Genomic DNA, 27952 nt, shown 5'->3' on the forward strand with positions numbered 1-27952 from the left:
TAACTCCTGGTATCAATAAGATGCAATAGAGAAAAATAATTTGTTTCCACTGCAAAATCAAAGAGCTACTAAAGGGAAATAAATACATATGAATTCATGTAATCCATATATTTAAAACATGCATAAAATGTTTATATGATACTTGTTTAGAAATGGAAACAGTCACATTTATTATCACCAGTACATAAATATTTACATAAGTACTGTGATTTAACATCTATGTCTGAGAAAGATAGATGTGTTGGTATATTTGGCTCTTTTTAAAAGATATAGTAAATATTTTAAATGTATCACCATTACTAGGACTAGAATGAGAATCTTACCAATTAGGATATGTGAAATGAAGCTTGTCTTAAGATCAAGAACACATAAGATAGGGAAATAAAGAAATACTACAAAACGGATTGGATGAAGGTCAATTTATATTTGAACTTTTGCACTTTTAGTTATTTGATTTTTAATCATGCTGTCTATATTGTCCATTTATACTCACTATCTTACACATGTTCCTGGTGTAATAGAAATGGCTAAAAAAGAATCCCCTATACCTGTTATACAGCCTATATAGTCAACATCTGGATTGATACATTAACTAATTTAGTTTCTTTAGAACATTTTCCTAATCTTATTTCCCATTTTGGGAAGACTTTAAAAATTGGCTCCTATATTTTTGGATAAAAGTACTATATTTACTGCTAAACAAATACAAAGTAATACATCTTAAAACATTATCTTAATTTTCATGCAGATAGCTAGGTTAACTATTGCTTTAAATGTTAGATATGGTGTTATAGAATATTGGGGTACAGGGATGTTAGAAGTAATCAAAATTTTAAGCTTTTCTTTTAAAATCTTCACCTAATATTTTAGCGAAGAGCTATCAATTCAACATTAAACTATAGGCTTCATAAAGGCAAAGACCAAGACTGTTTCATTTACAACTACATGTCAAGAACATTGCATAGTGACATGAAAACTGTTCTTAAATGAGTGAATAAAGATATTAAATGAGATTCCTTATATGTTTCTGGCACTGGGAAATTAAAAGATGCACACTATGATCCTTACTTTTAGGATTCTTACTTTATTTTTTAAAAAATATTTTTAGTTATAGTTGGACACAATATCTTTATTTAATTTATTTATTTTTATGTAGTGCTGAGGATTGAACCCAGACCTTCACATGTGTGAGGCAAGTACTCCACCGCTGAGCTATAACCCTAGCCCTAGAAATCTTACTTTCTTTGGGAAAAATATATAAAGATGCTATAATATATGCAAAATGTAAGTATGACAATTTAAGCATGTTTCGTGATCTACAAAAGCACCAAATTAAGAGCAGTTTCTTCTGGTTGGTGGAAGTTGGTGGGGGGTAGACATCTAGGAAAGACTAGAAATACAGGTGACATCTATAATGTGCCCTGAGGTCTGAGTAAGAGTTCACTAGGCAGATGAGGTGGGGTTGCCCAGACAGAGCAAAAACATTTGCAAAGGAGCAGTTATGAAAAAAGACAACATATGATGGTGGTGTGGTCAGAGTATATTGAATGGCTTGGAGGACAGGAGGTACAATTGGGAAGTGAAACCAAAGCCAGGAAGAAAAGGGACACCTATGCTCTTCACGGACTTCATTCTCTAGGCAGGCTTTCTCACGAAAAGGAGTTTGGATTGAAGTTAAAAAAGACTGGAAATTTAGAAATGCCAGTAAAGAAACTGTTCACTTACTTGCCAGTTATTAAAAATGCAATGTTTCTGATATGACAGTTGCACAGAGAAATGAGATTTAAATATGCATTCTACTATCATGTAAGTAAAAAGATACTGAGGATTAGAGCAGGACATTTGATGAAAAAAAGAGGAAGTATAAGAGATACTTTGAGGTACAACAAGAAATCACATGCAGGCAGTGAAAATGTAGAAAAGTTTAAGGATGAACCTAGAGTTTTTACACTGGGAAATTTGCTGGATTATGATTCATTAGCTAAAATAGAAAACACAGAAAAAAGACCAGGTAAAAGGGAATAGCAATTGGGGAGTGGAAAAACAGGAGAATAAATGAATTTGGTTTTAGAATAGGTAAATTTGTGATGCTAATGTAATATGGGTTAGGAGATCAGAAGAAAGATCCTGACTAGATTGATAGATCTGTCACCATCCATTCCATTCAAATTGCAAACATTTCAACAAACAAACAAAAACACCCACAAAAACCAAAAACCCATTGGTCTAAAGTTAGAAACTTGTGCACATCAATAATTAAAGGTGGATGGAAGTTACAAATCTAGGAAAATAAAGGAAGGAGAAGATTGTGGATTGAATAGTGCCATGAAAGCCAAGAAAGAAAAGAACTTCCAAGGAGGGCACGGTGGCACACTCCTGTATTCCCAGCAGTTTGGGAGGCTGAGACAGGAGGATCGCAAGGTCAAAGCCAGCCTCAGCAATTTAGTGAGGCCCTAAAGTAAAGCAACTTAGTAAAACTCTGTCTCTAAATGAAATATATAAAGGGCAGGAGATATGGCTCAGTGTTTAAGCACCCCCTAGGTTCAACCCCTGGTACAAAAAAAAAAAAAAAAAAAAAGAACTTCCATGCAGAGCCTACTGACACATATGCTAAATACATGAGAAATTTTGGAAATTTGACTTCTTTTGAATTTGATTCTAAAAGGACTTTGGCTGTTTGACATTAGATTAGTAAACAAAATGTGCTTCATGCTCCTGATTTCAAAATGATTCTTGTAAATATATGTTATTTCTTTACAAATACATTGACCATCTTTTTGCCAGGGGGAATTTACCTTTGGACAATACTATTCCAAATATATAATTTTTTTCCTCATATCCACAGTGGGCTGAGGCAACTAGAAATTGAATTATATACACTGCCTTCTAAGGGCAGGGTAGCATTGATGGTTTAATTTCATAGTATCATAAAGTACCCACTTCATATAACTTGGTTAGCAAAAAAGGCCAAAACCTGGACTCCTGGATCTTGACAGGTGTTAAATTTTCTCTATTCTGATACTAAATAACACAAAGAACACACTCCCACCCCCACCCCCACCCCCATACACCCACGTATATCATACTTTAGTACGGTTACATTAATTTACTAATGGCAAAATCAAAATTACTGTTTGGCCCTGTAACTTTTTAATATTTCATTTTATATCACTGAAGATAGATGATTACATTGCCATCTTTTCTTGGAGAAAACACCATGTGAAAGAAGACTCTGAATTGGTAAAAGAGGGACTCATTTCTATTGCTTAGGGGCCCTATTTTTAACTTTGTGGGATGAAAACACTGCACTCAGGTTTAGATTAGAACCTTTTCTGGATCTTTCAAAGGGCTCTGGAGCAAAGTAGGAACTGGTACCTTGACTTTTTCAAGGTGATCTTGGAGAGAGTCAATGAGGAGATCGCCCACTGGCTGCCAGGATCCCTTGATCACCTCAGCCTGGCGCAGCTTGAGATCCAACTCATCTGTAGCTTCCTGAAGTTCCTGCAGTCTTTCAAGGGCCTCATCTATTTTCCTCTGCCAGTCAGCAGAGTGCAGGTTCAATTTTTCCCACTCAGTGTTGACCTCCTCAGCCTGCTTTCGTAGTAGCCGAGTGACATTCTGGGCTCTCTCTTCAGGAGGCAGCTCTAAATTGGCAATGCAACAAGGTTTTAGATCACATTCATTTTTTTTTAAACCAAACATTGTTGAAAAGGTCAGACTAGAAGGAAAAAAAGAGTAAAGTTTAACAAGAGGCCAACCTACTGATTAATGACTATTTTACACTTTGGCATAGGTTTTGATATAGTTCAGAAACATCTAAAGTCTGTCTTCCTCAGTGAATCTGTTCTATCTTATATTAATCAGATAATCCAGATTCATTTAAGCTATTGAGGAAAAAAATGTTAGGATGCACACCACAAGCTCTAATTTTCTTCAGTCAGGCTCTTAAATTGAAAATTAGCTTGTAGTTTTTGAAACAATAGAATTCATTCTCACAGATAAACTCTTTTGTTTATTATTTTCTAAATGTTCCAATAATGGATCACTAATCTCTTTTAATGTTTATTTATGGATGTGCAAACAGATTTATGCATGGTGGTTTATGATTCCTTGTTCTTTTTCAACATCCATGTTTAAATTGAATTGATTCTGTTTAACCTGGAAAATATGAGAGCTATCCAGACCCTGGCAGCAAGAATGGATAGGGCGCTCTGTCACCACTGACCCTTCTATCAATATGTTATTACAGTTCCACATTCAATTACCTCTGGGCTCCTGGTAGAGTTTCTCTAGTCCTTCCAAAGGCTGCTCTGTCAGAAATATTCGTACAGTCTCAAGAGTGCTCATGATTACAGGTTCTTTAGTTTTCAATTCCCTCTTGAAGGCCTGTGAAATGAGATGAAAAGAAATGTTTATTTGGCTTGTGGCATTCTTCTCAAAATTAATCCTGGGTGCTCAGAACTTGTTTATGAAATTCCCAGGTCAATTTCTATCTTCTTTGTTTGTAAACTGATAGTCATAAATCAACAAAGAAGGTTATTGGGTCTTTCTGTTAATGAGGAAACCAATGTGTTTGTAAAACTATTTAAGGGAGAAGGAGGAGCTTTCAAGATACTTGATGCCCTCTCATTATGATAAGAGCACTTTGTTTACATAACCTGACTGTCAAACTTAAAATTTAGAGCTAAAGTTGCAAGGTATTTATTGCAAAAACACAAACATGTCTAATGAGGATTTAAATACACCCAAAATAATGGACATTCAAAGTGTAACAGGAAGCTGGAACTACCATTTGGAGGTACCAAGGCTTTACTGAAGTATACAGTGAATCCAAATTGATAATCACCAGTTAATTCTGTCAAAATGTCTGACAGTGACTAAAACTGTATATTGAAAGTAAGCTAAGCAGGCATAGGGAGTCGTAAACAACCTAAATCTGTTTGCTCAGGATCACTAGGCAATGCTGAGCTGACGTGGATCTGGGGCGAACAGTCTGGGCCTCTCAGAACACACACTGAGCCCGGATCGGCTGAATTCAAGCTCCCGTTCGCCTGCTTCCCGCAGACAAACAGCTGTGACTCAGCACTAATCCATCCAGCTAAAACAACTGGTCAGCCCTTCTGATCCTACGGAGGTAAATGCCTACCAAGCCTTCATAGGTAGTAGCCACAGGTTTGAAACGGGGCTTGAGAGAGACAGTAAGGACCCACCCGTTGCATTGGTCGCCCGGCAAAGGGAAACGAACTGTCGCCATTTGCAAGAGAAACCACCATGGCAGAGAACTGACGTCATCAGACTGCAGCGGAGGAGATAATTCATTGAAACCTGCAGCTACAGGTGTGTAATTCCCTAGCCTTCCCTCTCCACACATCGGGGAAACCTTAAGGGCCCCTCCCAGCTCTCCCGTGAGCACCATAGCCAGACCGAGGGAATCAGAGGTGGCACGGGACCCGCGGCGCGGAACTACCGCTCCCACCAGTGCTGACAGCTGAGGTCTCTTGCACCAGCTACCAGAGGCGTGGCTACCGGAGGGCAAGTAAAATTCGCTGAAGATACTCAGCCCCAAGCTCTACAAACTTAGGGTCTGAGGCAATGGCAAACTGGAAGAGTGTGCCCAGTTGTTCATGAAAACAGGGCTCCCGGGAGCAGCAGACCTGGCATGTAGCCAGTATTGTGATGAGCGGCCTGGCTAGAGGAAAAGTGGGAAGTGACTAGACACAAGAGGAGGCCCTAGACACTCAGGATTGGAGACTCGCCCAGTCTGGGAGGAGGAGCTGCTGCACAGTGATTGGTTCCCGTGTATTCACAGGAGAAACTTGGCCTGGTGGGCACAGCGCCACCTACTGGAAGAGAAGTTAATCAAACTCTAAGACTGCATTTATTAGTTTTTTTTTCTTTTTTTCTTTTCTCTTTTTTTTTTTGATTTGGGTTTTTCTTTCATTTTCATTTTTCTTTCTTGTTGTTTTTTTAAGGTTTTTTACAATTTTTAAAAAATTTTTTTTCTTCTAATTTTAATTTTAATTTTTTTAATTTATTTTTTTCCTTTTTTTATTTCCTATTTTTTTCTTCTTTTGTCTTTTCATTTCTTTTCAATTATCTTATCCCCCCTTCCTTGAATTCTACCTGCTTGCTCTCATTCTCTTTAGTGACTTCTTCCCTTCCCTTCTAATACCTTTCCTCCCAAGCATCTAATAAATTTATAGGAGTAAACAGTAATTCATCAGTCAAACAGAACAAGAAGTAACATGAGCAGCTTCAAAAAGCAAGGAAGGAAAGGAGTACAAACAATGCAGGACAGCCTAAATATTCAGGAGGACCTAGAGTCATCAGAAAAATGGTCATATGAAGAACTCAAGGAACACCTTAGACAGATGGAATGGAACCTTAAAGAGGATACAAGACAGCAAATTCAAGCAGCGAAAGAACACATTGAGAATGAATTACATAAACAGATGAAAGAAGAAGTTGAGCATCTCTATCAGGAGATAGAGATTATAAAAAATAATCAAACAATAATTCTAGAAATGAAGGAAATGATAAACCAAATTAAAAACTCAATTGAGAGTATCACTAACAGAGTGGAGCAAGTAGAAGCCAGAACGTCAGATAATGAAGACAAAATATATCATCTTGAAAACACTCTACCCAACTCAGAAAGGCTGGTAAAAAATCATGAGAAAAACATCCAAGAGTTATGGGATAACATAAAAATATCAAACTTACGGGTCATCGGGATAGAAGAAGGTACAGAGATTCAAACCAAGGGAATGAGTAACCTGCTGAATGAAATAATTACAGAAAACTTTCCAGAAATAAAAAAGGAAACAGATATACAAATTGAAGATGCATACAGGACACCGAGCACACAAAATCACAGTAGACCAACGCCAAGACACATTGTTATGAAGATATCCAATATACAGAACAAAGAGAAAATATTAAAAGCTACAAGAGAAAGGAGACAGATTACATTCAGGGGTAAACCACTAAGGTTAACAACGGATTTTTCATCACAGACACTGAAAGCAAGAAGGTCATGGAACAATGTATTTCAAACACTGAAAGACAATGGATGCCAACCAAGAATTCTGTATCCAGCAAAATTAAGCTTCAGGTATGACAACGAAATAAAAATCTTTCATGATAAACAAAAGTTAAAAGAATTTGCAGCCAGAAAACCAGCATTGCAAAGAATTTTGAGCAAAACACTACACGAGGAAGAAATGAAAAACAATAACCAAAACCATCAGTAGGAAGTACCTCGGTAAAGACAGAGGGCGAGGGGAAAGATAATCATGGAGAAACAAACTAAATTTTTTTAAAAAAGGATAAATAATCAAACATGGATGGAAGTACAAACCATATATCAATAGTAACTCTGAATGTTAATGGCTTAAACTCTCCAATAAAGCGACATAGGCTGGTATTATGGAATAAAAAAACAAATCCAACAATATGCTGCCTCCAGGAGACACATCTGATTGGAAAAGACATACACAGGCTGAAGGTGAAAGGGTGGGAAAAAATATACCACACACACGGTCCTCGTAAGCAAGCAGGGGTGGCCATCCTCATATCGAATAAAATCGACTTCAAGACTAAGTTAATCAAAAGGGATAAAGAAGGACATTATATACTGTTAAAAGGGACCATTCACCAACAAGACATAACAATTATCAATATTTATGCACCAAATAATGGTGCTGCGACATTCATAAAACAAATTCTCCTCAAGTTCAAGAATCAAATAGACCACAACACAATAATTATGGGTGACTTCAACACACCTCTCTCACCATTGGACAGATCCTCCAAACAAAAGTTGAATAGAGAAACTATAGAACTCAATATCACAATCAATAACCTAGACTTAACTGACATATATAGAATATATCAACCATCATCAAATGGATATACTTTTTTCTCAGCAGCACATGGATCCTTCTCAAAAATAGACCATATATTATGCCATAGGGCAACCCTCAGTAAATATAAAGGGGTGGAGATAATACCTTGCATTTTATCTGATCATAATGAAATGAAACTGGAAATCAATGATAAAAGAAGGAAGGAAAAATCCTACATCACATGGAAAATGAACAATATGTTACTGAATGATCAATGGCTTACAGAAGACATAAAGGAGGAAATCAAAAAATTCTTAGAGATAAATGAAAATACAGACACAACATATCGGAATCTATGGGACACAATGAAAGCAGTTTTAAGAGGAAAATTCATCGCTTGGTGGTCATTCCTCAAAAAAAGAAAAAAACAACAAATAAATGAGCTCACACTTCATCTCAAAGCCCTAGAAAAGGAAGAGCAAAACAACAGCAAATGTAGCAGAAGGCAAGAAATAATTAAAATCAGAGCAGAAATCAATGAAATTGAAACAAAAGAAACTATTGAAAAAATTAACAAAACTAAAAGTTGGTTCTTCGAAAAAATAAATAAGATCGACAGACCTTTAGCCATGCTAACGAAGAGAAGAAGAGAGAGAACTCAAATTACTAACATACGGGATGAAAAAGGCAATATCACAACAGATGCTACAGAAATACAGAAGACAATTAGAAATTATTTTGAAAACCTATATTCCAATAAAATAGAAGATAGTGAAGACATCGATAAATTTCTTAAGTCATATGATTTGCCCAGACTGAGTCAGGAGGATACACACAATTTGAACAGACCAATATCAATGGATGAAATTGAAGAAGCCATCAAAAGACTACCAACCAAGAAAAGCCCAGGACCGGATGGGTATACAGCAGAGTTTTCCAAAACCTTTAAAGAAGAATTAATACCAATACTTTTCAAGTCATTTCAGGAAATAGAAAAAGAGGGAGCTCTCCCAAATTCATTCTATGAGGCCAACATCACCCTGATTCCAAAACCAGACAAAGACACCTCAAAGAAAGAAAACTACAGACCAATATCTCTAATGAACCTAGATGCAAAAATCCTCAATAAAATTCTGGCGAATCGAATACAAAAACACATCAAAAAAATTGTGCACCATGATCAAGTAGGATTCATCCCTGGGATGCAAGGATGGTTCAATATACGGAAATCAATAAATGTTATTCACCACACCAATAGACTTAAAGATAAGAACCATATGATCATCTCGATAGACGCAGAGAAAGCATTCGACAAAGCACAGCATCCCTTTGTGTTCAAAACATTAGAAAAACTAGGGATAACAGGAACTTACCTTGACATTGTAAAAGCTATCTATGCTAAGCCTCAGGCTAGCATCATTCTGAATGGACAAAAGTTAAAGGCATTCCCTCTAAAATCTGGAACAAGACAGGGATGCCCTCTATCACCACTTCTATTCAATATAGTTCTCGAAACACTGGCCAGAGCAATTAGACAGACGAAAGAAATTAAAGGCATAAAAATAGGAAAAGAAGAACTTAAATTATCACTATTTGCAGATGACATGATTCTATACCTAGAAGACCCAAAAGGGTCTACAAAGAAACTACTAGAACTAATAAATGAATTCAGCAAAGTGGCAGGATATAAAATCAACACGCATAAATCAAAGGCATTTCTGTATATCAGCGAAAAAACTTCTGAAACGGAAATGAGGAAAAACACTCCATTCACAATATCCTCCAAAAAAATAAAATACTTGGGAATGAACCTAACAAAAGAGGTGAAAGACTTATACAATGAAAACTACAGAACCCTAAAGAGAGAACTGGAAGAAGATCTTAGAAGATGGAAAAATATACCCTGTTCATGGATAGGCAGAACTAACATCATCAAAATGGCGATATTACCAAAAGTTCTCTATAGGTTTAATGCAATGCCAATCAAAATCCCAACGGCACTTCTTGTAGAAATAGATAAAGCAATCATGAAATTCATATGGAAAAATAAAAGACCCAGAATAGCAAAAGCAACTCTAAACAGGAAGTGTGAATCAGGCGGTATAGCGACACCAGATTTCAAACTATATTACAGAGCAATAGTGACAAAAACAGCATGGTACTGGTACCAAAAGAGGCGGGTGGACCAATGGTATAGAATAGAGGACACAGAGACTAATCCACAAAGTTACAACTATCTTATATTTGATAAAGGGGCTAAAAGCATGCAATGGAGGAAGGATAGCATCTTCAACAAATGGTGTTGGGAAAACTGGAAATCCATATGCAACAAAATGAAACTGAATCCCTTTCTCTCGCCATGCACAAAAGTTAACTCAAAATGGATCAAGGAGCTTGATATCAAATCATAGACTCTGCGTCTGATAGAAGAAAAAGTTGGCTCCGATCTACATATTGTGGGGTCGGGCTCCAAATTCCTTAATAGGACACCCATAGCACAAGAGTTAATAACAAGAATCAACAAATGGGACTTACTTAAACTAAAAAGTTTTTTCTCAGCAAGAGAAACAATAAGAGAGGTAAATAGGGAGCCTACATCCTGGGAACAAATTTTTACTCCTCACACTTCAGATAGAGCCCTAATATCCAGAGTATTCAAAGAACTCAAAAAATTAGACAATAAGATAACAAATAACCCAATCAACAAATGGGCCAAGGACCTGAACAGACACTTCTCAGAGGAGGATACACAATCAATCAACAAGTACATGAAAAAATGCTCACCATCTCTAGCAGTCAGAGAAATGCAAATCAAAACCACCCTAAGATACCATCTCACTCCAGTAAGATTGGCAGCCACTATGAAGTCAAACAACAACAAGTGCTGGCGAGGATGTGGAGAAAAGGGTACACTTGTACATTGCTGGTGGGACTGCAAATTGGTGCGGCCAATTTGGAAAGCAGTTTGGAGATTCCTGGGAAAGATGGGAATGGAACCACCATTTGACCTTGCTATTGCCCTTCTCGGACTATTCCCTGAAGACCTTAAAAGAGCATGCTACAGGGATACTGCCACATCGATGTTCATAGCAGCACAATTCACAATAGCTAGACTGTGGAACCAACCCAGATGCCCTTCAATAGATGAATGGATAAAAAAAATGTGGCATCTATACACAATGGAGTACTATGCAGCAATAAAAAATGACAAAATCATAGAATTTGCAGGGAAATGGATGGCACTAGAGCAGATTATGCTTAGTGAAGCTAGCCAATCCCTAAAAAACAAATACCAAATGTCTTCTTTGATATAATGAGAGAAACTATGAACAGAGCAGGGAGGAAGAGCAGGAAGAAAAGATTAACATTAAACAGAGACATGAGATGGGAGGGAAAGGGAGAGAAAAGGGAAATTGCATGGTAATGGAGGGAGACCCTCATTGTTATACAAAATTACATATAAGAGGTTGTGAGGGGAATGGGAAAATAAACAAGGAGAGAAATGAATTACAGTAGATGGGGTAGAGAGAGAAGATGGGAGGGGAGGGGAGGGGGGATAGTAGGGGATAGGAAAGGTAGCAGAATACAACAGTTACTAATAGGGTATTATGTAAAATTGTGGATTTGTAACCGACGTGATTCTGCAATCTGCATTTGGGGTAAAATTGGGAGTTCATAACCCACTTGATTCTAATGTATGAAATATGATATGTCAAGAGCCTTGTAATGTTGTGAACAACCAATAAAAAAATTAAAAAAAAAGAAAACAATATGGCTGAAGGTGTAGCTCAGTGGTGGAGAGCTTACCTAGTATGTATAAGGCCCTACATTTCATGCCCAGCACTGACCTCCCCAAAACAAACAAGCAAACCCCAAACAGCAACAACAACAAATCACAGAAACCTAACACACTAGAATCAGAGTAAAAAACTATAAGTTCATATATAATCTAGTACTAAGAGGATGGTGGGGCATACTGCAAGACTAGACTAAATTAACAAATACTATGAAACCATTAAAGAAAGTTATTAACCAGGTTCTGTGATCTCAAAAGTGAAGGTGCTAATAAAATATTAAGTATTGCATAAATGGTAATATATTTATATAACAAAAACAGCAATAATAATTGCCCTGACCTAGGGCTTCAATATGCATGTCTTTTTTTTTCAAATCTGCTTTATTTTTAGCAATGTTTGCTACTGAATTTGAGCATGTTCTGTCAGTAGGGAAAAAAACTCACTACTATCCCCCTTTAAACTTCAGATTACTATTATGATACAGAAGTGCTCCAGACTGGATTGTATGAAATGTTTATCAATACAATCTTCATGTTATTCATCATTCAAAAGAATCCTGAGTCTTATACTTTGCAAAATGATTCATCTTCCATAGTTATTTACAATTCAATTGAGAGAGGCAAGGCATTTGAACTAAAATAATGGAGTTGCACAAAATGGAATATTAGGATTCAGCCTGTGTATAGGGAAGTAATTTCTGTATTGTAGGATATTCTTGTGTCCTTGAAATCCTACTGGGTAGGTGGATTATTTACTCTGCTTGCATAGAAGGTTGATTCTATCTCTAATATTTCAATTGCAATCTGCATGTGTGTGTTTATGCTTCTGTATGTGTATGCACTTCTTGTAATCCTGTATTTTTTCCCACATTTAATTTTCCTAACTTCAAGACAATTATCATTTTGCCTGGTTTCTTCATTTGGATTTGACAGGAGGCAACTGATACTGCTAATTATAAAATAATGGCTACCTTTGTTGAACTATTGTATATCAGTGATTGTATTAGAGAATGGAAATCCAAAGCTGAATGCAAAACAGTTCTTCTCATTTAAGAACTTAAAATATATAACGGAAGAGTCAAACATATGAATCACTTCAATATAATGTGGAAAGTGCTACTGGTATGTACAACCTCAGAAAAGCATCCCAGAGAAGATAGTAATCATTCAGATTTCAAAAATATGGCCATGAGTTAGTCAGGGAAGAATGGGTTATAGGACATTCCAAGAAGAGGAAAGTGCTAGTACAGAGAGATAATAGACATAATATCTTTATAGCATGTACCAAGATCTTTAAGCATTCTCATGTTTCTAGAACATATAGAACAAGGAGAGAACATGCCCTGAGATGAAGCCAGTCACTCTCATTATTGGGCAGTATATTAGATCTTTTAGGTAGAATTTGAAGCTCAGCCTCTCTATGAAATATAGCCCATATATAGTTTGCTAAAAGCCTAGGTGTTATGGTATAGGTAATTAGCATCCATTGAAAGGATTTAAGAGCTGCATGGAACAGGCATATGAATGTTTCAAATAGATCTTCCTAAAATAAATACAGTACTCCCCCCTTACCCATGGTTTCACTTCTCACAGTTTCAGTTACCCATCGTCGACCACAGTCTGAAAGGGTAAATGAAAAATTACAGAAATAAATAATTCATCAGTTGTAAATGTGCACTGTTCTTAGCAGCATGATGAAATATTGTACAGTTCTGTTTAATCCTCCCTGGGATGTGAATCATCCTTTTGTCCAATGTATCCATGTTGTTGTATACATTACTTGCCTGTTAGTCACTTAGTTGTCTCAGTTTTCACAATGACAGACATGATTTCCATAGCACTTGAGTTCAAATAGCCTTTATTTTACTTAATAATGGCCTCAAAGAGCAATAACAATGAAATTAGCAATTTGGATATGACAAAAGGAAGTTGTAAAGTGCTTCCTTTAAGTGAAAAGGTGAAAAATTTCAACTTAAGGAAAGTTTTTTTAAAAAATCAGGCTGAAGTAGTTAAGTTCTAACGTCAGTTATGTTGTTAATTTCTTACTGTGCCTAATTCATAAGTTAAACTTTATCATAGGTATGTATATAAAGGAATGTACACAGTATATATAGAGTTATCTTTCAGGTATTCATTGGAGGTCTTGGAACATAATATTTCCCCATGATAATCGAGTACTACTATACAGATTGTATATCTGAGAAGGGCAGAAATGGATTCAGAGAAACAATGAGAGACAATTGCAAGAATTCAGTGATAGAATATGAAAATGTGACCAAGGGCAGGGGTGCCAAGGGAGAAAGAAAACAGGGAGAGAATGGGGAAATGTTTAGAAAATAGAGATATGGGGATCTGGTGAGCAGATAGATGCTTTAGAGAAGTGAGAAGAAGAAACAAGAAGGACTCCTAGTTTTTATTCTGAGCAGATGTGTAAACAGTGGGTACAGTGAGACAAAGTATGAGAAAATAAACTTTCCTACAAAAGGCTCTAGCCTCCTGAGAACTTTCCCATACAATGTGAATTAGATCTGTAACCATTTGTCTAGTTAATTTCTATGATCCAAGAGGGCCAAGTGAATATACCCCAGAGCAGATTCCCTGGCTAAACTCCAAGTTGTCTGAAAGACTAGAGTGGCTATCTCTCTTGGTAATCACATTTCAAAAAATATGAAGCCTAGACCTTTGAGACATTTTTAGACTGAGAAATGTGAGACACATGGGGCAGCTAGCTGGTTCCTTGAGAAGCTGGAAGTAGACTCAGGCCCCATATGCTTCCAATGAGAATCTTTCAGGAAGAGAAGGACACCTGCATCCTTCTCCTTTATAAACAGAGAAAAATAAAATTTTCATGCAAGTAGAAATTTCCTAGGCTCTTGTTTGTGGTCTCTGCAGCCACTCAAACAGGAAATATTTTATCAACATTCATCATGTCACCACCAGGTCAAGTTTCTTTAGGCAGAGGAGAGGGGGAAAACAATATTTACTATAAAGTATTTAAAAGAAATTTGGCTCTGATACAAATATCTCATGTGTATTCAGGATAAAATTAATAAATACTAATATAAAAGCTTGACCCTAAGGGAGAATCCTGTATAGGAAGCAGAGTAACAGGACATGATATGTTCAACTTGGAGAGGTAAGATTCATTCCACAAGGAAATGATAAAGTCACTGGAGAGAAGAAAAGGAAATTCAGGAGTCATTCTCTCATTCAGATAATATATACTGAGTGCCTATATATCAACATTTAATGAATAGAGATAAAAATAGAATCTCAAAAGAACAAAAAATAATGGAAAGGTGGAGAGTGTGGGGTAAATGAGGAATACAGAACTATTGAAGAGAGTGACAGTTTGGAATAGTAAGAAGGAAACCAAGAGTGAGCAATCATGACACACAAAGGTCAAGCCAGATCTGCACTGAAAAGTGTTCATTGGACTTGGTAAGAGCGGTTTAGTAGAGGGCAATAGTCTAAGAAGTAGAATTAGCTGAGGAAGGAGAGGAAGAAGAAGTAGGTATTTCCAGTGAAAACTACCTTATTTTTTTCTGATAAGAAAAAGAGGACAATAGGACAAGAAGATAGAGGATAAGAAAAGGAAGAATGCTCTTTTTAGGATAAGAATAATTTGAACTTAGAATGAATGACAGAAGCTAGCAATAGGGTAACCAATACTCTTGGTTTTCCTAGCACTGAAGTTTTCAGGATATGAACCTCCAACGTTAAAACCAGAACAGTTCCAGGAAAATTGAGCAGTTCTCAGAAAACCAAGATAGTTGGTAATTGCAAATAGAAAAAGATATATTGAAAAACTGGACAGGAGAAAGTAGAGGTAATTTTGGGGGGGGGGGAGGTCTGTAAAATAAGGAAATGCATCTTAAAGGTCTCATCAAACTTAAAATGCCCAAGATACTATTTGATACAATTCCATTGTTGAAATTAAAAATTAAATAATTTGAGGCGAAGGGCCATCCATTGTGAGAGACCACTTGTTTGCCCCTCGAGTTGTTGCCAAGGACTTAGTTCCACCACAGCTGCACAGTTCATTTCTTAAATATGACTCATTGAGGATTAAAATGAGTTTAACAAAAAGACAAAGGAATTTCTGTCATTACAAAGACATAAGCACCATTATTTTCATATCATTGCTTGAAATTAAGAAAAGAAAGTAGATGGAAGAGAAGGTTACATGATTATATTTTCAGAATTTAGTACAATTTAGACTAAATTTTTTAAAAGGGTGAAAACACAGAAAAAAGGGAAGAAATGCTTCATGAAAATGAGAGGATAAAGAATATTATAATGTTTGTGATTATGTGAAAAATAAGCAATAATGTGTCATATTAAACATGGTTATATGAAAGATTCTACATTTATTTAGTTAGCAAATTTTGAGCACCTATTATGTACAAACACTATTTTAGGCAATGGCTACCAGTGGTCCTTGCAGCATGGAGTTTCATGAGAGATAAATAAATATAGTTAAGGAAAAGATTCTGTATTAAAATAATGAAAGATCAAAATTTCAGCATCTAAAATCTTACCATGAACTTCATGCTCTACTATATTGCATTTTAAGAGAAAGGAAGATGGAGATACTTTTAAACAAAAATATGAACATTCAATGCAAAAAACCTTGATTTTTTGATAATAAGCACCTTGTTTCTCAAAGAAAGACTATGTTGAATGAGGTTTGGGAAAATGCATGTTCATATACAACATTGATTTTCTCTTTTAGGTTATGGTTAATATTTTATCAGACAACTCATTTTGTTCATATTATGATATAAAAAGTTATTGTATAAGGATAACTTCTCCCATACACATAACAGAACATAGTTTTACAATATTTAGATATCAATATTCAAATGTTAAGGTAATTACTTCCTTAAATAGATACAATTATTTTCTTTAAATATCATCTTCTCCATACCTTTCTCTTCAGTTTTCCAAAATAGACCCAAGGGTTTACAATAGGTATGTGGAGGAATCAGAAGCAATTAGTAAAAATTTAGAGCACCTCTGTGTAAATAAAATAATATTTTATTGTATAAATGAGAAAAAATAGGCTTACTGAATTGATGTTTTTTATTTAGATTTTTTTTATACTGGGGATTGAGCCTAGTATTTTTACCACTCAAATATATCCCTAGCCCTTTTTAGTATTTATTTTGAGGGAGGTCTTGCTATGTTGCTGTGGCTGGCCTTGAACTTACGATCCTCCTTTCTTGGCCTCCTCAGTTTCTGGGACTACAGGTGTGGGCCACAATACCTGGTATTCTTCAGCTTCCTAAGGTTTAAAAAATTACATGAAGCCCTTATGATGTTATGGTAATGGTAAATCCCAAAGTAAATCAATTTATTTTGAATGTTAAATTATTTGATGGCTATTGCTCACAGATTATAAATACTGGCCAAATGGGTGACTGATTCCTTATTAATTAATTCATTCAAAATTATTCATTTTAAACCTATTATGTATAAGGTAGGGAGAATTTAAGGACTTGATATCTTTAAAGAGTCAATCATTTGGTTAAGTACATACATTTTTGGTGTATTTTTTAATATTGTGAATGTTACTCAAAGAAAATTGAGGTATAGATAAATTAGGGTGTACTTAAGGCCATTGATTGATTGGATACTTTCAATCCAAATGTTGAAATTCCTAAGCCAGTCTGATAGCAAAACAAAACAAAGACTCTTTGAATCATAGTAATTTTGAAACTATGCAAGTAGAAATATCTCATGGATATGAAGCAAATCAGAAACTTTAAAAATACCTGAAAGTAATGGAGAAGAATCAAGGAATTGATTCCAGAAAATATATATATCACCAAAAACTAATAATGACATAAATAGAAATAGCTCAGAACCACGTGTGGAAGGAATGAAGGGTGAGGTATAGACTTATTTAAGGTACCTCAATTAGACAGGGACAAGACGAGCACTGTGGGCCCAGGTACTGACATTAGAGGTAGAAAAACTATTTTCTTTCCTCTAGGGACAGGGGATACAGGATCCTTTTATGATGAACGAGAATAAATCACAGATGTATTTCAATCATGTACTTTCCCTGGAGCTAAATTTTACCTATAATCCCACTGAAGTGGCAAACTTCTATTTGTGTTAATCAAAATGAAATCTGGTGGAATGACTGTATATGATTCCCGTATTCAGAAACGGAACTTGACAGAACCATCTTGCAAGCCTGGTTGGAGTGATGAAAAAAATACAGTCCTGAGTGGCAGGAGCCCTGAGGTCTAAGTCTGGTCTGGGCCAGAACCTGGCCACAGTGATCTTGAAAAGGTCACCAAATCTCTTTGAGCCTTTGCACTTTTCTTTGTAAAATGTCAAGCTTTTTAACCACCTTATTCAAGTTTGAATATTCAGTTCTAAAACTCTACCGTCAACGTATTTAGATCATTAATTGGCCAGAGACCCGTTAATAAGGTGGCAGCTTAAAATGGTCTCTGCTGCACATCATTACTAATGATAAAAATAATAGCCATAGCTTGGCACATGGTAGATTCTCAATAAATATTCTTGAATAAAAAAATCAGAATATCCAGTTAGAAAACCAGAATGTGCTATATAGATAGGCCAGTTTTATTTAGAAGCAAAACAAGGTTTTCATCTGAAAGCCTTAGGTTTATGTGTGTGCATATCTTCTTTTTTGTTATTTCATCTAAAAGTCTTGTTTTGTGAATCATTAGAGGGAAAAAAAGTTTGCCCATTAGGAAAAATAGAGAGTTCTTATTCTGGGCTTACTCTCAAGTTCTATATACAAAGCTGAGTGTAACCTTTGAGTTATTTCCTGGAATTTCCTTAAGAGGTGGTTCTATTAGCTCTGCCTTTTTCAACCCAGTAGTTTCTTAAAGGAGATGTTTATGTCCAAATACTCACAAGTTTCATGATTTGAACTATTGGTTGGGGCTTTTTCTTTGCTCTGCAACATTTGCTAGATGAAAGAACACTAGATGGACCCTAAAATTTAGAATGATACAATTATTCCATTCATTCAAAAAATGGTCACTGAGCAGACATAGGCAAGGACATTAACATAGTCATATCTGTAATTTGATCAGTATTTAATAGTTTTGTCATCCTATAGTATCATTCTGGTTCCCATATTATTTCTACCTCATCTACATGCATCCTATTTTGTGTCTATGTGTAGTAAAAGGGTTGTTGAACACAATTCTATCACCATAATGATCCTCCTCATTTTAAAGAGCTATTATATTTATGGAGTCTCAAACACATAAAAATATTTTACCAAATGCTAACTTGGGGGGACAATCAATGATCAATTAATTCAAAACCACTTAAAAAGGACAAGGATCTAGAAGTGTGGTATGTGACATGGTGACAGGAATATTGCTTCAAAGAATCTAAATAAATTGATAAGGGTTCATGAAATAAAGAAATGTGAAGAAAGAGGCAACAGAACAAAATCCAAAAGACCAAGCTTTCCACATTTATCTGGGATAGCTACCATTAGAGAAGTTGTGAAAATGGGCATGTAGGCTGAAAGTAGAGGTCAAAATCATCTTTTAAAAAAATGTAATAGGGGCTAGGGATATAGCTCAGTTGGTAGAGTGCTTGCCTCACATGTATAAGCCCCTGGGTTCAATCCCCAGCACCACCAAAAAATTATAATAATGCTTAACATGAGATCTATCCTCTTGTAAAATTTTAAGTGCCAACATCAGTATTGCTAACTATACTCTATGCTGTATAGCAGATCTCTAGAACTTATTCTTCTTCCATGACTGAAACATTACATACACTTAGTAACAATTTTCCCCAACTTCTAGCATCCATCTTTGTATTTTTTACTTTTATGAGTTTGACTACATAGTCATCTTTAAATAAGGTGATACAAAGTTTCCATCTTATTTTTTTACTCCACTATTTAGTAAAAGTGAAGATAAGGGAATGTAATATCAGAAACATGTAGCCATTGTTTCAGATGGTCAACCACATGAACCAAAGAATTAATTTTTAAATGGGGTTAATCAATTTGAAGCAAAGCTGAAGAATGGTCGTATTTCAAGGCTGAAATTAATTTTTTAAAAATGTCTAATTACACTCAGTGAGAAAACATTTTTGTGTGTTTGGTGGAAGAATTTGTTTAACAAACAAACTTCTTGTTAAGATTTAGTTTTCTGGGAGTCTTTTAAGATAAAAGTTATATTCTCTGAGACCAAGGACATGGGCTAGAATAGAGCCCAGGCTGCTTGCAGGTCTGTGATATTTTGGAAGAATAATTTAGTGCCCTCACAGCATCTTGAACAGCTGTTTGACTCTCAGTCCTAGGACTGGGCTGTTTCCAACAACCGCTGGGGAAGTCACTTCCTACTGACAATAAAGTTGTTAAGCTCTAAACTGACCTTGAAGAATCACTAAAAAACATCTTTATCTGTTCCCATGACCATTTAGAGAATTAGGTATTAGATCATTTAGCCTAAACCCTAAAATCTGGAAGTGATAGTACAAATGAATGGATTAATAGAAAATCCAGGGGACAAATTAATTTATATCTGTTCCTGAGAGGCTCAGACAAAATATGAGAATGTCAAGTGTAAATACCATACCATTTGTGTTGTCTATCAATGTAATCCAAAAGCAGAACCCTTGATTTGCTCTAAGCACATATCTTCAAACATTATCTTTTTCAAGTCTTTCTCATAACCATAAATGGCACTAACAGTTACCTATTTATGCAAACTATAGACCTCAGGGTTACCTTTGACTTTTCTTGTTCTCTTGCGCCCCACATCCCATTTATCTTAAGAATTATCTCCTTAACCTTCAAAATATTTCTTGATTCAAATAATATTTTACCATATCCATCATTTCCACTCTGGTCCAAGTCATTGTCATTTCCTTCCTAGATGACTTTGCCACCCTCCCAACTTTCTCTGTGCTTTCAGTTTTGCCCCTTCTGGTCAATTCTGTGTACAGTAGTCAGAGTCAACTCCTAAACACAATAAATCATGTCACATCATCCCTGCCAAGAGCCCTTCAGTTATGTCTCATCACACACAGATTAAAATCCACCTCCAAACTAAGACCTACAAGATCATTAACTATCTGGCTTGTTTTTCTCTCTGTCTTTCTCTATGTAGTAGCCTGCTCTTATATTCCTTGAGGAATACTGCCCATCTCACTTCTCCTTGAATACTCCCAATCTGTTCTTGTACTCGGGGTTTTGAATTTGCTGCACATTCTGCCTTGAATGCTCTTCACCAAAGGTCTTTGCTTGGCTCATTCACTCACACAGATCTCTGCCCAAATGTGACCTTCTCAGATAGGTCAATATTACCCCAGTATTTCTCTGTTCCGGCTTTATTTATTTATTTTTCTTCATAGCACTTACTACTATCTGGCATTATTTTACATATTAATGTATTGGTTTTACAATGTATATCCCATATTAAAATTGAACAACTATGGGTGCAGGGACTTGTTTTGTTTACTACTATATCTTCAACCCCTGCTAAAGACACTCAATAAATAGTTCCTGAAAGGATCAATAAGTCCTCAGAATCTTAGTTATATAATTTTTCTGGGCAAAGGAAGAAAAACAGATCAGGGGTTCATTTGTAATTAAAGGAATAAAGTGCTTTGTGAAGGCAAAACACTATACAAATATTATTTTCAAAGTATTTGTCAAGATATCAAAATATTTTGACAAAGTAAAAAGAAAACTTTGGTAGAGAAATCAATTTGTAAATTGTTCACTTTTCATCTTGTTATAGTCATTAAAGAATAGCAGCATTAGACTCCATTCTTACATTTTTGATGACACAACTACTTTTTAGAAGTTTTCCTCAAATGCCTAGAAATGCAGGTCTAAAAATAAGTCTTAAGTCTCTTCTATTCAGCATCCCTAAATATGACTGCATAGGATATCACACTTATGCAAGTATAATTTCCGCTATTAGTGATGAAGAATAGATCAAAAAGATGTCTATTTCCTCCAACATAGCTAAGAAGACATCTTAGAACACTCGTAACTAAAAATGAAATTTACAGGGGAGCCAAACTTGTTTTGGAGTTTAGAAACTCCAAGAGGCCAGGTCATTGAATGTTGGAATGAATTACTCTATTACAACCTTTTGTTGTTTTTCAGAGGTGATAGGGGAGACTGCATTTTTCTTAACACAGAGCTGAATTAAATCTTAACATTCACAAATGGCACCCACAGACATTTTCTATTTCTGTGTAAAGAAAAGACAGAGAACTCATGTAGTTACCATATGTACTAAAATGTACCCAAAGCAAGCAGGCCAGCATTGATAATAGAATTAGCTTAAATAAATGTATAATCTACAACATGATTTCAGGATAATTTTATTGAATTTCTGAACCTCTGCCTCACTTCATGGTGACTTCTGAAGAAATCGAACATGCATAATATATGACCTGACAAATGAACAAGTAAACTACTTTATTCAAGCCTTTTCATTTGTCAACAGCATCCAAGTAATAATGGCTTTCTGTCCACTGTTTTAATAATGTATGTATTGATTACTTCCATCTAAATCTTAACCAGAAAATGTTGGGAAGCTTTGAAGGTGGCCTTAATGGTCTCTAGGGAAGGGATTATAGAGATTTTTAAATTGAAAGATAAAAACCTAATGACAAACAATTTCACTAGTAAAAATGTAAATAAAAAGTCATTACCTACAGCGTTCTTATAATCAAGACCTAATTCCCTTTTGGATTTGGGATAAGAAGAAAGGAATGAAATAAGCTCATGGTTTATTACAGTTTTCCTTAGAAATTCCCTACTATGATTTGCTCCTTTAAGCCTGTCTCTATTTTAATCACAGAAGAAGACGAGTAATAAATATCACTTTAGTGACTGCTCAAGTAAAACAAAGGAAGTCAGTTTTAAAAATATATCTGGACCAGAATAATACTCACTAATTGAAAACGAGTCAGTTTAGTGAGGCAAGTAATGAGGAACTGTAAAAGCCAGGATAATATATTCGAAAGATATAAAAATTGGTCAGTTTATATTTGCTAAGGCACATTTGAGCTTTAATTATTTATAACACTTCACCACATATGGAGCATTATTTTATTAATTAGTCTTGAGAGCCATTCAGTTGTAGTTGTTATGCTGCCCAGCTGGTTTGGGGAACACAGATCCACTCTCCTGGGTGTGAAAATTGCTTTGAGGAGTGAGACTACGGTCCCTGTATGGACTATCTTAGAATTACCTACAGGAAAATCATATATCTTTCTACCACAGAAACTGAGACTGATTATATATTTTCACTTGAAGAAAACAGAATAAGAAATATGACATCTTACTATCAACTTTCATCATTAATATGAAATGATATCCAAAGAAAATGTAAATTATCTTTTTAAAAAAATCCCGATTTATACCAAATAAAAGCAAATCTGAATAACCTTTGATTATAGTTTCAACTTTTGACATCTTAATGGGATATGTATTCCCATAAAAAGCAAAAACCAAGGGCACCAATAATTTACAACAGATTGTAAGCAAATGATTTTAAAAAGGTGACACTGCAAATACATGAGGAATAAGTTTCTGATTACAAGTGACCCATCTTGATACCATACATTCTATATAAACAACAACTGAATCAAGAAACACATAGAGAGCCAGATAATTTATAATCCTACAAAAAAGCAAAGTAAAACAAAAGTCTAATAAAAGTAAAGTACAATATCTGTAAATGACTAGATCTTGAGGGAGCTTTATCCTGATTGTGTTTCCTTTTTCTCTTTCTAATGGACTTCAGAAAATTGGATGGAATGATCCAGTTTCAAGGATTTTCTTTTGTTCTTTTTGTCCACAGTTAACAAGTGTATCACTAACCAGATGACCCTTGCATTATAGCTATGAAAAGGCTACTGCATCAATGTGACAGAACTGAATACAATCAGTGCTAAATTATTTTCTCATTGGCATTCAGGAGTGATGGTGCCCTCTGAGGAAAGGAGAGTAAGACACTTTATGACAAGAATTTTCCTTAAAGATACCAAAAGAGACACATGAGATCACTGGGCCAGACTATAAATAAAAACAACATGCATCAAAGTAACTCTACACACGTTACAAAAAGATGCTTAGTTGGGAATAAACAGAAAACCCTGTAGGTAAGGAAAGAACATCACTATTCCTTCTTTCCTTGCCTTTGTTGTTGGTAGACCAGAGAAGGAAAAAGGTTAATGTTAGTTCACTATTTATTTTTCCTTCTTCCCACTCCCTCTCCTTTCTTTTTTCCTTGATTCCCTTTTCCATTATGTATTGTCTACCATGTACTAGGCTATATGTAAAGTTGTAGGTATAAAAAATGACACCTCACCCTCACCAAAAAAAGGTTCTTGGAGTATGTGGTATATGCAGGGTGACTGACATTCATCAAACAATCACACATATGCACAATGACAAAGAATAATTAAGTCATACAAGGAAAGGTAGACAGAGTTATGATAGTGTATAAAAGCTAGATTTGGTAAAATGTGGGCATTACATGAAAGTTTGCATAATGACTGAGCCAAGATGTGAAGGGTTAGTAGATGATAATGTGGGCATTATGAGGGAATAGATGTGGGTAGAAAGGGTTTCAGACAGAGGACCAGTATGTTCAAAATGTTACCTGAGAGAAATATTGAGAACTTAAGCAAAACAAAACAAAACAAGACAGTATGACTGGTGTTCTACCAGCAAGGGAAAGAGCAGTAAGAAAAGAAAAGGCTGAATTCAAACCAGCCACAGAAGACCTTATGCCTCTAACTTGAGATTTTGGCCTTTTTCCAAGGGGATTGAGAAGCCACCAAAGAGTGTGAAGATGAAGACTGATGTAATTCAATTTACATTTTTACATAGACTAGTCTGAGTGAAATGTAGAGATTGCAGTGTAGGGGTGGTAAGAACAGATGCAGAAAGGTTAAGAGAAATAGGTTTTGTAACTATGGTGAAGACAGTAGTAGAGAGTTGCAAAATAGTTTGGAGGTAAACTGACCCATGGATGTGGTAACAACTGAAGGCTGGAGGTTGGTCCCTCTGAAAAGGTACCTTGCCAATTTGCTATCATGTTGCCTGGTTAGCAGAAAATATGTAGATCCTCCAAGTTTTAAGGTTTTATAGATTGTAGCAACAAAACGATTAAAAAAAAAAGGTTTGAGAGCATTGGAAAACAGGAAAATGTGAGATGATTAAATCTAAGTTGTAGTTGGAGGTAGGTAAACATGAAGTAGGACTGGAAGTAATATGTAAAACACAGAATTATCAATGAGCTAGAAGTCCTGTTAGGTCAAAGAAAAGTAATAGGTGAGCACACCTGAGTGAGCACATGAATCAAGAAAGGATTATTTAACTCTGGTACATATTACCCTAACTCTAGCATGTACATTTCCCTGAATCACATCATGAGGTGAAATTCCTGAGTCAAGACTGAGAGTTTTAAGTATAAACATTTTACCACTATTAAAAAGCTACCAAAGCAAATAACCAGGGATAGCAAAATAGTATCTATAATAAAATACTGGCTAAAAGGGACCATGAAAATTATTTGTAACATATCCTTATCTTTCAGTTGCTGAACAAAGTAGTGATGGCAATCAAAATTTATGACGAATATTACTAGTCTCAATCTCCTGATTCCTGGTGCACTTGTAAAATGATTCATTTTCTTTGGTTTCTGGCACTAGATTAAAATTACAGATTTTTACAGAAATTCAATCTCATTTCACCATATCATATAATGTCTTCTATTTAAAATGTTCACCGTTCTCAATGAATATTTTCTGCATACATACCATCGTTTTGACTATTTATTCAAATAACATTTAAAAATATAGCAGTGTTTAATTTTATTACACTATAAAAGCTAACTTAAGATTCTTAATTATCCTTGAAAATAGAAGGGAGATATGTGGGATAGAGGAAGGGTATGAGGGGAAGGGAGAAGGAATGGGTCAAGGGAAGAGTGGTGGAATGAATCTGACCTAATTTTCCTTTGTACCTATATGAATACACTACAGTGAATCACAACTTTATGTATATCCAAGAGACACTAGTTAAAAAAAACTATAAAGAGAAGAAAGATTAATAGAATAGAGAAAAGTGAATAGGGAGGATGGAAGGAAAAGAGGAAGTACTGGGGACTAAATTAGAGCAAATTATATTCCATCCTTGTATAATTATGACAAAATGAACCATAATATTATGTATAACTAAAATGTACTAATAAAAAATAAAATGACAAAAGATATTCTGATTTATATAAAAGGAAATAGCTAAGGGAGAAACTGGCAGTTTTCTGGGCATTCTTTTGCAAAGACCCCTGGGTCTTCTTACATATTCACTTCCCCTTTTGTAATCTTCTATATTCCCTTCTTTGGAATAATGGAAACCCTTGACCTTTCTTCGAGATGCCACCTTTGGCTGAGTCTCCATAGAGATATTTCCTTTAAGTACTGAACATACAAAAGGGGTGCAATTTTATCATTTTTTTGTTATTTGGTAATAATTTATTTGGTTGGCTATTCATTTCTGTTCGTGTGTCTTTTATTCTCATTTCAAAAAGACTTACTGTCAGTGTCCATTCTACATCAGATGTTTTGCTAGGCTATAGGTCTTAGAAGTGAGCAAGGCCACATCTCTGCCTTTCTCACTCAGAGCCTAAAAGAGCAGATAGAAACGTAAAATAAGAAACAACTGATTACTGCTGGAGAATGCTAGTAACCAAATCATTATTTTTTAAAATTGTCAAAGTACAATACAAACATTTATCTTCCTTATCCCATATGAATAGTACACTGGTACTCAAATAGTACACTGGGTATCTTCCCTATCCCATAAGAATATACAAAGATTATTTTCTCATATTTTCCAGATAAAAAAGGAAAATGGAATGATAGAAATTTGCAATTAGCACATTGCAACTTCTAGCAAGTAATCATTAACAGCTGCTAAAATTATACACAAAAGAGAAAACAAGGTATTATGTGTCTCCTGATGATAGAAGAATACACTAACATATATGAAGCAGTCTTGAAAAAAAAAAAAAAAGCCAAACCTGATTATGATCGGATAGGTAGGTCACTAGCCACATTCAGTAGGTAGTCACTAGCTACTTATGGATACTGAGCCCTTGGAATATAGCTAAGATGACTTAAGATGTGCTGTGGAAACACATTTTTATATTGATTGCATGTTGAAATGACAATAGCAATTTTATTACAGTTATGTACGAAGTAACCATAGAGGAAACTGGGTATAATGTACAGGGAAACTTGGTTACTTTATAACTTATTGAAAAAAAAAGGGAAAAAAATTTGAGAGATAAATTATCCAAATGCAATGTGTGGCTCTCATTTCAATTCTCATTTAAAACAAAACAAGAAAATAACAAATTTTGACTGTATGAGAGAAAAAAATTTAATACTTACTGGACATTCAATATTTTGCAACTACTGATTTTTTTTTCACAATAGTAGTACCCTGGTTACTTATGAAGAGTTAACCCATATCTTCTTGAGATACATTTTTTTCAGTACTTAAGAACTTTTGTAGCTCTCTGCTTTCCCATCTGTTTCTTTTTATTATAATTATTAGCACATATTAATGGTACAATCTTTTTTGAGACACTTCCTGAAATATTTGTGAATAAAGTGACATATGCCTGATTGTCACTTTATTGTAGTTCACAGTAGGTTTATATGCCTAAGATCTGCTTCAAAATAATGGGGGAAGAAGAGGAGGCATATATGTAATAAGCCTGGCCATGAATTGATGACTGTTGATGTCTGATGAATACATGAGTATTTATTACAACATTCTGTCTACTTTTGTAAATGTTCAATGTTTTCCATGATAAAAAGGTTTTAAAAATAGCCAAAAGAGATGGGCAATTTCTTAAAGGGTATTATTAATGTGGGTGCCTCTGACATTTAAAATATAATGGTGTGCATATTTATAATTGACCCTTGGATAAGAGTAATAAAAAAATCTCTACTCAACTTAATTTTGAACAAAACTAATTTTAAAGTAGTCACTTAATGCTTACTATGTATAAGGCACTAGGGTTAAAAATGTCCTACCCTGTGTACATCATTCTGCTTCTGAACTGCTGGAAAATCGCCTCCAATAGGTGCCTGCCTGCTTAATTCATCATCTTTCAGCTGGAGCCACACCAGCAGTTCCTGAAGAGAGAGGTGCAGACGCTTCCATTGGTCAGAACTGGCTTCCAAATGGGACCTGAAAAATAATAGGGGAAAATTATGTCAGAATATTCTAGAAATATAATTGGTGATT

General features: G+C 35.2%; 1 protein-coding gene across 6 annotated transcripts in view; it reads right to left on the reverse strand.

The window, feature by feature from the left end:
* The window catches only part of DMD (dystrophin), a gene marked incomplete at its 3' end in the record, with an annotated part of 2539585 nt that overhangs the window by 365590 nt on the left and 2146043 nt on the right, over positions 1-27952 (reverse strand). For all 6 annotated transcript variants that reach the window (XM_081277777.1, XM_081277778.1, XM_081277780.1 and 3 more), the window contains 3 exons: positions 27739-27895; positions 4266-4386; positions 3376-3644 (listed from right to left, as the gene is read on the reverse strand). In XM_081277777.1, the coding sequence (XP_081133903.1) occupies positions 3376-3644; positions 4266-4386; positions 27739-27895 (547 nt within the window). The remainder of the gene's footprint in view (positions 1-3375; positions 3645-4265; positions 4387-27738; positions 27896-27952) is intronic.

This window comes from Spermophilus citellus (assembly GCF_964194105.1).
Source record: "Spermophilus citellus genome assembly, chromosome: X".
NCBI lineage: Eukaryota > Metazoa > Chordata > Mammalia > Rodentia > Sciuridae > Spermophilus > Spermophilus citellus.